This window comes from Hemicordylus capensis, chromosome 2 (assembly GCF_027244095.1).
Source record: "Hemicordylus capensis ecotype Gifberg chromosome 2, rHemCap1.1.pri, whole genome shotgun sequence".
NCBI classification, from domain to species: Eukaryota; Metazoa; Chordata; class Lepidosauria; order Squamata; family Cordylidae; genus Hemicordylus; species Hemicordylus capensis.
In genome coordinates this window covers 86,536,023-86,546,153 of record NC_069658.1, presented here as the reverse complement: position 1 = coordinate 86,546,153, position 10,131 = coordinate 86,536,023, and the positions used below count along the sequence as shown (strand labels likewise).

At 43.0% G+C, this 10,131-nt stretch overlaps 1 protein-coding gene and 1 long non-coding RNA gene across 5 annotated transcripts in view; one reads left to right on the top strand and one right to left on the bottom strand.

The window, feature by feature from the left end:
- SLC27A6 (solute carrier family 27 member 6) overlaps positions 1 to 10,131 on the bottom strand; it is a 60,670-nt gene that overhangs the window by 4,576 nt on the left and 45,963 nt on the right. For both annotated transcript variants that reach the window (XM_053291792.1, XM_053291791.1), the window contains 3 exons: positions 9,524 to 9,722; positions 4,712 to 4,809; positions 596 to 726 (listed from right to left, as the gene is read on the bottom strand). In XM_053291792.1, coding sequence (XP_053147767.1) covers positions 596 to 726; positions 4,712 to 4,809; positions 9,524 to 9,722 — 428 coding nt within the window. The remainder of the gene's footprint in view (positions 1 to 595; positions 727 to 4,711; positions 4,810 to 9,523; positions 9,723 to 10,131) is intronic.
- Positions 1 to 10,131, top strand: part of LOC128343191 (uncharacterized) — a 37,155-nt gene that overhangs the window by 20,363 nt on the left and 6,661 nt on the right. For all 3 annotated transcript variants that reach the window (XR_008315377.1, XR_008315379.1, XR_008315378.1), the window contains exons 2-4: positions 427 to 634; positions 3,352 to 3,464; positions 9,666 to 9,758. This is a non-coding gene — a long non-coding RNA (uncharacterized LOC128343191). The remainder of the gene's footprint in view (positions 1 to 426; positions 635 to 3,351; positions 3,465 to 9,665; positions 9,759 to 10,131) is intronic.

Genomic DNA, 10,131 nt, shown 5'->3' with positions numbered 1-10,131 from the left:
ACAACGTGATGCTCTAGTGCAGTTTCTAATATGCTGTTTATTCTAGATGGAGGATCCCTACATTACTGCTTTACTTTTATTTCCAGCCCACGCTTCTAATCTCTCTAATCTCTTTATATTATCTTTTCTGGGGTACACAACTCTTCCCAGTTTAGTATAATCTGTAGTTTTCATTAGTATCTCATATAATTCCAGCTTGTTAATGGAGATAGTAAGCAGGACTAAATGTACTACTGATCTCTGAAATATCCATTAGATAGCTCCCTCTAACTCATCACTTAACTGTTTTTCAGTATGCCTAGCTGTTTTATAGCTGCTTCCCTCATAAACAAAAAGTAATCTTACGTAGATTTAACTAAGAGTTTATTCAGAAACAACTCAATTTTCCTCTTCCTCCTTTCCCTCCCTTTTCCTTTCTCATTCTAGCACTGCCGCTACCACCACCCCCGCCCCTACAGGATCCTCACTGGGACAAACCTCTCAACAACAAAACATACAATATTACTAGACAGGATACAACAATAGCATAATAGGACACTGAGCTGCTTTTCTCATAATGACAGAAGATGCATGTACAGAGCTTGACGTATATTACCTGCAGTCTCAAAAATAGTGGGCAAGCATAACTGGGCAGGTATGTCACCACATGTTCATAAAGTTGTTTCAAATCTAAGAACTTATTAGGCTTTAAGATGACAGAGGCCATGCCTGCTTTCCCTTCATGACCTGTGGAAAATCATAATATGATTAATACTTTATCCATTAAAAATTTCAAGTTATCAAAAGTGATATATTCAATGATCCTAATATTTTAAATGAATAAGGCATGTTGCTGGTTTGGCAAAGAAAACACTACCTTGGAAAAAGTAATTAAGGAAATCTCCAGACCACTTGTTCAAACTTATCTTCTCAGTTCCCCATCCCAAGCCTTGATTGGTCACTTAAATCTGTGCCTACCACAGTGAATCACCTCTGCAGCAGTTTCCAAGCTGCTAATGCACTGTAGACCCCTGTACAATAGTATCAGCCATATGTAAAACTTCTCTTTCTTTTTCCTTTATGACCTTCCAGATTCCAAAAAAATGCTAGGTTATGCTGAGGCTGTTCTCACACACAGGGAAGCCTAGCCGGGGTTAGGCTGTGTGTGAGAACGGCTGGGATAAGGCCTGATACCAGTGGGGCAACTCCACCTAGCCCAGCTTTTTAACCCGGCTGTTAGTCGTGGTTAAGGGAGATAGAACACTCTTAACCCAGGCTCTGTGATCGTGTGTCTCCTCAGGCTGCACACAGCCTAAGGAGACACAGAGATGAGTGCCTAGAGCACCCATCTCTTGAGTAAATCCCCTAATGCACCACGCTCAGTGCATTGTGGGATACCTGGAAGCTGGGACAGGTCAATCATCTGGTAGCACGGTCTGCGCTCCCAGTGCATCTTTACTGATCGCCTGTTTGCACAACCTTCCCCTGCTCCTGGCCACTAGGTCATTTGAATAGCTCCTCTATTAGAGCTAAAACATGCACTTTACATATGAAGAGGTCATTCACACAATCAAAAACTGTGTTCTACCCGGGTTTGGGAGCTGTGTGTGCAAGATAGGAGAAAAACCTGGGAAGCTTTAACTCCTACCTTGTTTCCACACAATCTCATCTACCCAGGTTTTCCTCTTACCTTGCTTCTACACAACCAAAAATTGGGAGCACACACAGCTCTCAAACCTGGGTAGAATACCGGGTTTTTGATTGTGCCTCATTGTGTGATCCAGAGTTTGAAGAGTAGGGCAGAACACAATAAAAGAAAATAAGAAGGAAAAAAGTTCATGAAATTGTGTTAATAATAATACTTGGAAACATGATATTCTTGCTATTGCTTGACATTTGTTTCTTAATATTTAAAAAGCCACACAAGTGCTCTGATGGTGAGGAATGCCAATCAATTTGAATTAGAATAACAAACTAAAACTAGAAGGAAATTGACATTAGAACAAGTGCAGTACATTCCAGATGTGAGAGATCCAGTGGTTCTTCCACAGGAAATCCTTTTCTCTCCTTTCCTTACCAGAAGCTGCTATTAGCTCCACTTGCTGGGAAAAGATGCAATGGCATCTATATCTGTGGAGGTCTGCGGGGAGAGTGGGTTTGACTCACTCTTCCTGCAGACCAAGCTTTTTTCACTAGGTGGGCAGATTGCCCACCTAGATGACCGGCTGCACTCCCGGCAGCTCCGGGGGTTGGGGTGCTGGGACGCATCGCTGTGCATTGCCCTGTCTCCTGGAGCTCCAATAATGCACTGTGCAAGTGTGCTGTGCATTATGGAGATTCCCCCCTCCCCAAATGTGCCAGCTGTGGCTGATACACAATTACACAAATGTGCATTCCCTTAACCTCATTTAACAGGGTGGCTACTTAGGCATGTTTGTCTCAGTGTAGCCACTGGGATTGGGCCCAATCCAGTAGTTCACATGAGTGTGCAAAACTGGGCTGGGCTCCCTTAGCCCAGTTTTGCACACTCGTGTGAATAACCTCACTGTCTACTCATACAATTATGTTGCACATTACATTGTAGATGTACTGGGAGTGATGGAAGTCTTTTTCTCAAGAGTTTCTTTGAGCCTACACAATGAACCGCATGCAGAGTAACTGCTGGGTATCTACACATAGGAGTTCCTATGCTAACTCGTCTCACTTAGGGGAAGAACACTGGTGAATACTGTTCCCTGTCTTTTCCACTGTAACTACTCCCAATGCTTAAATGTGATCATGTGTAGAAGTAAGATATTATTTATTTTTTAATTTAAATATTGTTCAGTTCTGTTTGTGCACTTCTAGTTTACTAAACATCTGTAGCATCCCTCGGCGCGCGCGCGCGCACACACACACACACACATATTTCTGTTGAAACTCCTGTGCAGCTAGGAATGGAAGAAAGCATGTTTGATGTGTCTCCTGGTTTTCTGGACATTTCTGCTGATCTCTTAATAAATTGCTTCCTGAAATTCCACTGAATTGTTCTCCTTTCCTCCTGCCCAATTTAATGAGTTAACTGCAATCCTATGCACACGTTCCTGGAAGAAAGTCTCATGGAACTTAGTGGGACTGCCTTCCAAGTAAACATATACAGTATCTATTCTGCTGTTGAGACCACAAATTGCTGCACTTTCATTCTTTCAATTACTGAGGTGGGGGGTGGGAGAATAAGCAGTATAGCGCAAATATTGATATTTTAATGAAGTAGGGAAAACATGTGGGTGAAAATTTCATGCATGGTTTTCCTTGTGAAGTCAAGGGTTTTGTCCATAGAAACTTTAAAGTTTGGAGGCTTGACTTTTAACCATTTAAATCCCCACAATCTAGGATCAGACAGAAAACAGTGCTCCTAATGTCGCTTTGATGTGGTTTAGAGTGGATTCTGCTTATCTGCAACATTGAATACAGAGAAGCAAGAAGCTTTTGGTGGGCCACTGGAGGTATACTTCTTTCCCTAAAAATTTAAGAGTGAAACTGAAAAAAGTAAATCAAAATTATAGGTGGGGGGGAATATTGTAATATTAAACTGGCCTCCATTTCGGAGGGGGGAAGGAGTACACAAGGTGAGAACCAGAGGAAAAGTGCATTTAAAAGTGCAGAAGTGAGGGGTTATGAAGATTATATCCCGTGGTGGGGCCAGCCCTCCACTGCATCACCACCTACACTAAAAATCACTCCTATACAAGTCGCTCATGGTCCATCCACACCTCTTTTACAAGGTTTTCCCTTTACATATTCAAATTAGAATAAATATAGTATGAAAATATACTAATGTTTCACAGACTGTCAAGCAGATCACACAACAAAGGATATGAAGAATGCTGTCTGCCCCCACCCACCCCCATACCCCACAAAATTGCTAAAGTTTCTCAGAGATACAGACAATGATTCAATAGAATAAAGCTAGAGTGAAAGTTACATACAAAAGACCCTGAGTCTGACCAAAAACTTGTAAAAGTCCACATGGAAACCCATTACATGGTAATGGTAGTAATGAAATCATACTTCTCTGCCATCATTGCATCTGCAGTGTTATCCAGTGCTCTTTTGGGTCATTAGGAGCTTAGTGTAGTACTGCTAATGCCAAAAGCAACCCCTGCCCCTTGCCTGTAAAACTGTTATATGGACAGTTTCCTTTTAGACACAAAGATAATAAGCTGTACATATAGCCAAAATAGGCTTGAGGTATAGTTCCCAACTACAGATTTTAAAAGGAGATGGTCCTTTTTAAAATTATTTAGATGTTAACACCTCTCTCTCTGCTGTGTTATTTTGTTTGATTTTAACAGCAGTTGTGATCTAATAAGCTCTTTTATACACACTGTGTGCACGGCTTGCTTTCTTTGTAAAGCATAAATTCTGCCCCCTCCCAACACAACCAAAATTAGGTTACATCAAAGACTGCTTTAGAAATCCTTTTTGTAGCACAGGGAAGTTTCTCTTTGAAAAATAAGGATGAAGTCCCACAGCAGGTAGTAGTCTAATTGATGTATTAATTAATTATTAATTATCTGTATTACAGGCACCAAGTTTTTTCCAGTTTCATAATTATATCTTAAGGTAGAGGTTCAAATTTCATCAGACAACCTTTTTTTTAAAAAAAAGCTTGCTTTTAAGGAGTGAAATGTACACACACCTTTTGCACAGACTATATTTACAAAGTAAAACAAGAAATATGTTTTCTTACCCTGCACAGAAACCCCATAAACATTGGCTTCCTGTATAAAATCCAGCATACCAATGACATCAGCAACTTCTGTAGTGGCAACGTTCTCTCCTTTCCATCTAAAACAAAATTTGTGCAGATAATATATACAGTGCCCAGGGCTCAAGCTGCATTGTTCTGGTCCTGATACTAATTTTTACATGAGTGATAAATGCTCTTTTAACATGTCCCTGTCCCTCGGACCTAGTGCCTGTTCTTTTGTGAACTCTGGAGATCAGTGGTCTAACTCTGATCCCCTCCTAACTGAGCAAAGAGGCACCTTTTAAAATTGGCAATTCTCTTTATTTTAGCAGGGAGAGAGCAACTGGCCCTATCCATCCACAGCACAGTAGGCCTCCAGTGGCTGCTGCTGGTGACTATTTTATGTTTCTTTTTTAGATTGTGAGTCCTTTGGGGACAGGGAGCCTTTTTATTTATTTATTTTTATCTATGTAAACTGCTTTGGGAACTTTGGTTGAAAAGTAGTATATAAATATTCTTTGTCGTAAAACTCATTGACTCCCACATGTTCTCTCTGGGGCCCATAAATCCTATCAAGAGCACTGCTTTCCACAGTTCCCAGTTTCTCACTATCTCTTACTATTATTGTGGTGCTTATCCCTTCCTCCTGCTGCCATTCAGCTGCTAGATGCTGCTAGCTCCTCCTGCCTGAGCACAGGATATGCTGCAAGAACTAAAGAAATCTGGAGCCCCGTTCAGATGTCTTGTAACCATGTACAATGTACATGGTTAAAATGTCAACTGAAGCTCACTTAAAATGCCAACTCATGACATAGCCTTGTCCCCTGCGGACCATGAGTACATTGTTCTCTTCAGAGAAAAGGTATTCCAGTGGTTGAGTGGAGGAGGGGCTACAACACATAAATGTGCGGGTGGGACTTCAATTGGCATTGTAACCATGTACACTGAATATAGTTAAAAGAATGCCTGAACAGGTCTTGGGACTTGTACTACTTGAGAGAACATGTCACATAGGGTGGCACATCTTTTGTGTCAAATTACAACTCCTAGACTTTCCTGTACAATACTCTCTCTAGTCCTTTTCATAAGGACGGAGTAGGAGTAGGATTGTGTCCACTAGCCAGGTCTCCAGGCATTCAGCACAAGTGTAAAAGGGGTTCTATGTGTATACAGCTATGTGTGCATCAGCAACTCCATGTGATTGGAAATCCTTTGAGATCGGAGATCCTGATCATATGGAGGAGCCCACACATATACAGCTGTAACTTTTAGACCTATGCATTGCCCAAAATGTCAGATTATGGCAAGACACAATACAACAAGATACAACAATACCACCCCTCACTGTCAGGAGGGTCTAAATCTCCCCCAGCTATTGTGTTGTATTGTGTTATTGCAGAACTCCAACATGTCTGTAAGACATAGTCCCCTCCCACTGCTCTCTCCTCATCTTTGTCTTCCTCCCCCTCCTTTACCTGGGGCAGGGTCTGGCTGCATCACTTCCTCTTCCCTCCAGAAGGAGCACTCAAACATCTGCCTTCTGTGGCTTGAGTTTAAAAGGGACATCTTTTTCTTTAACTTAGGTCCCTGAGTAGTGCAGGTACTTCTGGGAAATGAAGCTTTTTCTGAGGCTTCAGCCATCCCACCAGTGCAAATCAAGGACCTTTCTCTCTCTCTCCCTTGGATGGAAAGTGATCCCCCCCCCCTTTTAAGCCTACTTTCCAGTAGGCTTATGAGATCACCCGATTTTCTGTGTGTCCCTCCGCTATCAACTTCGCAATGCCTGGACCAATATGAACCAAATTGGGTACATTGAGGGACACCTCAATGGCATAGTTTGTGATGATGTCATCCACCCCGATCCAAGAGGGCAGATGTGTAAACCTTTGAGGCACAAGTGGGATAACTTGTGAACCACCTGATTTGAACCAAATTTGCTACAGCTGTAGGGACACATAGGGATGCCCTAATGGCATGGTGTGTGATGATGTCATCCACTCCAATTCAAGGTGGCAGCCACGTGAAAATCTGAGGCGCAAGCGGGCTAATTTGTGGGCTGTCTAACCAGTTTGAACCAAATTTGCAGTGAGTGACACACAGGGACACCTCAATGGCATAGCCTCTGGAGAAAGTGTATAGAGAGAAATTCTTCTCCCTCTCCCATAACACTAGAACCAGGGGTCATCCCATGAAATTGATTGCCAGGAAATCTAGGACCAGCAAACGAAAGTACTTTTTCACACAAAGCATAATCAACTTGTGGAATTCTCTGCCACGAGATGTGGTGACAGCCAACAACCTGGATGGCTTTAAGAGGGGTTTGGATAACTTCATGGAGGAGAGGTCTATTGATGGCTACTAGTCGGAGGGCTGTAGGCCACCTCCAGCCTCGGGGGTGGGGTGCCTCTGGGTACCAGTTGCGGGGGAGTAACAGCAGGAGAGAGGGCATGCCCTCAACTCCTGCCTGTGGCTTCCAGCGGCATCTGGTGGGCCTCTGTGCGAAACAGGATGCTGGACTAGATGGGCCTTGGGCCTGATCCAGCAGGGCTGTTCTTATGTTCTTATGTCACCTACCCTGATTCAAGATGGTGGATGGATAAGCTTTTGAGGCACAAGTGCGCTAACTTATGAACTGCTTAACCAATTTGAACCAAATTTGCTACCACTATAGAGGCACATGGGGAAACCTCAATGGTGTAGTTTGTAATGATGTCATCCACTCTGATCCAAGATGGTGGACACATGAGCATTTGAGGTGCAAGAGATTTAGCTTGTGGACCTCAATTTGAACCAAATTTAGTCCAGTTGTAGAGACAGAGAAAGGAAAGCAGGCTGATTAGTTCTTACTAGAACAAGTGATTTGGGGGTGGTGTAGATACTTCTGGGAAACATTCCTTTTAAACTCAAGCTGCAGAAGGTACACTCCAGAGCAAAGAAAGGAGAGGGCTGAGCAAGTTCACCCCTCTCCTCTTCCCCCACTCACTAGAAGTAAGGAGGAGGAGGGGAGGTTAGCGGGGGGTGCAAAATCCATCAGATGTATGGATTTTATTTTATTTGCTATGTATGCTACATTTATTTGCTACATATGGATTTTATTGTTTATTTGCTTTATTTATTCGCAAATTTTATTTGCTACAATTTGAATTTTGAGTACTGAGGTTACAGAAGGTATGCTATGAAATTAACAATTCTAGCTTTGTGTGTAACAATAACAATAATAATAATAATTAATTAATTAATTAGTAAACCTAAACACAAAGTATGCCTATAATATATTTTAGGATTTTTAGCATCCAGGCAACATATTTTCTTTTTGCAAAGAAGGATATTTCCTTTTGCAATTAGAAATATCCAAGCGTCTTTCCTTGTAAAACATTCCCTCAAGATAAGTGAAAATGTCTGTTTTCAGCAAAGAAGCAATATAAAACAAAAGTCTTTGGGCCCAAACTTAGAATAAAGGAGACCCTTATTCATTGGTTCTTCATCCTTGGTTTCTTGTATCCATCATCGGTCATAGAGACCCAGTTTCTGCAATCACGGGGTGAAAATAGGGCAATTTTTGCCTAACCCCAGTTCCTGAGTGGCCAGAAATAATTTATGATGTCATTTCAGGCCACAATTTTGGATCACAGAGCCATTTTGTGGCTCTTTTCTTAACCCCTCCCCCCTCCAAAAACCGGCAAAAATTTGAGGTTTTGTGGACATCACTGGAGAACAAGTACTGTGCTTATTTCTGTTCTCCTCCTTTTTCTGGTGATTTTTAGTACACCTCAGTGTGCTTAGGAACCTAACCCCTCCAATCCCATAGTGTTAAGATATCTTTATTCGTGTTTCTGGTATCTACAGCAATAGGCTGGAACAGAACCCTTGTGAATAAAGAGGGCCTCTTGTATAATCAGCAGAGGATCATAAAAGTGAGTGTAAACAGCTCTGGGGCATTTGGGAGAAAACCCATTGGCTGATGGGAAGGGAAGAAGTTGCTGTCGAAGGGCTACAGGGAACATGAGCCAGGACCCAGCACAACTTGGTGCTAGGGATATGCACAGAACCAGCTGGCCCGGTTCGAGTCCAGACCAGACTCAAACCTGACTGGGCTAGTTCGGTCCGGCAGCCCCTCAAACCCCACCCCCAATTTGGTTTGGTCTGGGGTGGGGTTCGCAGACCTTAAAAGAAAAATTTTTTAATGTACCTTTACTCCCTTTGGAGGAGTTCCTTGAGGCGGTGGGGGGATGTCTGTGGAGGTTCCCCCTCCCCCCGCTGGCCTCAATACAGCCCAAACCGGCTGGCTCTTTGGCCCATTCAGGCCTTCTCCCTCGGTGCAGTGGCCATTTTGGAGGGATTGGCCTCTGAGAGGCATGACCCAGGCCCCTCTGAGAGGCATGACCCAGGCCCCTCAGAGGCCAATTATGCAGGCATGGCGGCCTCCAAAATGGCCACTGTGCAGAGGGGGAAGGTCCGAATGGGCCGAAGAGCCAGCCGAACAGGCCAGTTCAGGCTGCATTGAGGCCAGCGGGGGGAGGGGGAACCTCCGTGGACACCCCCCCGCCTCAAGGAACTCTCCTGAAGGGAGTAAAGGTATGATTTATTTTTAAGTAAATAAATAAACGTTCACAAACCCCAAAACAGTCGGGGGGTGTTCAGTCCAGGGTCGGACCTAATGGGGTAGTTCAGTTCAACCCTGGACCGTCGAACTGAACCGGCTCAACGTCGAACCTGTTCAACGTCAAGCCGGTTTGCACATCCCTACTTGGTGCTAGTCATGCATATATATTTAGATGGAGCAGATGATTCAAAGTCTATTATTGACTATACCTGAATGAATCCCCTGTCCTGTCACAAAAATAAAGAAAGTTCTCTTCATCCTGAACCATGAGATCTCCTGTATTGAAATAAAAATCTTCCTTCTTAAACACATTACAGAGTAACTTTTTTTCTGTGTCTCTTTTATTCCCAGCATAGCCAAAGAATGGATTCTTTGAATTGACTTTGGATATTAGAAGGCCAGCTTCACCTGTGTGTAAAATTGTAAAGAGAAACAAAGATGCAAGTTAGTCAAACATTGCACAAGTAAATTTGTATTACGCTATGTTTCTGAAGATGAAAAATTAGCAGACTATGTCCCCTTTGAAGCAAAGATCTACAAAGTTAGAAAAGAGGAGTGGGTCACTGTGTGAAACAGGATGCTGAACTAGATAGTCTTTGGGCCTGATTCAGAAGGGCTTTTCTTATGTTCTTAGGAGGAAAGAGTGGCTGATATGTTAAGGCTGCATGTGTGCTTGATGAGTTGTGCCCGTGCAGTGGAAGGCTTCTCCTAATGCAGCTGTGGATATCACACAGCGGAGGCAATTTTCACTGATCTTCCCTCCTTTGAATGGTCCTTCATGACCCAAAAATATGTCCCTGATGATCACACAATCCTA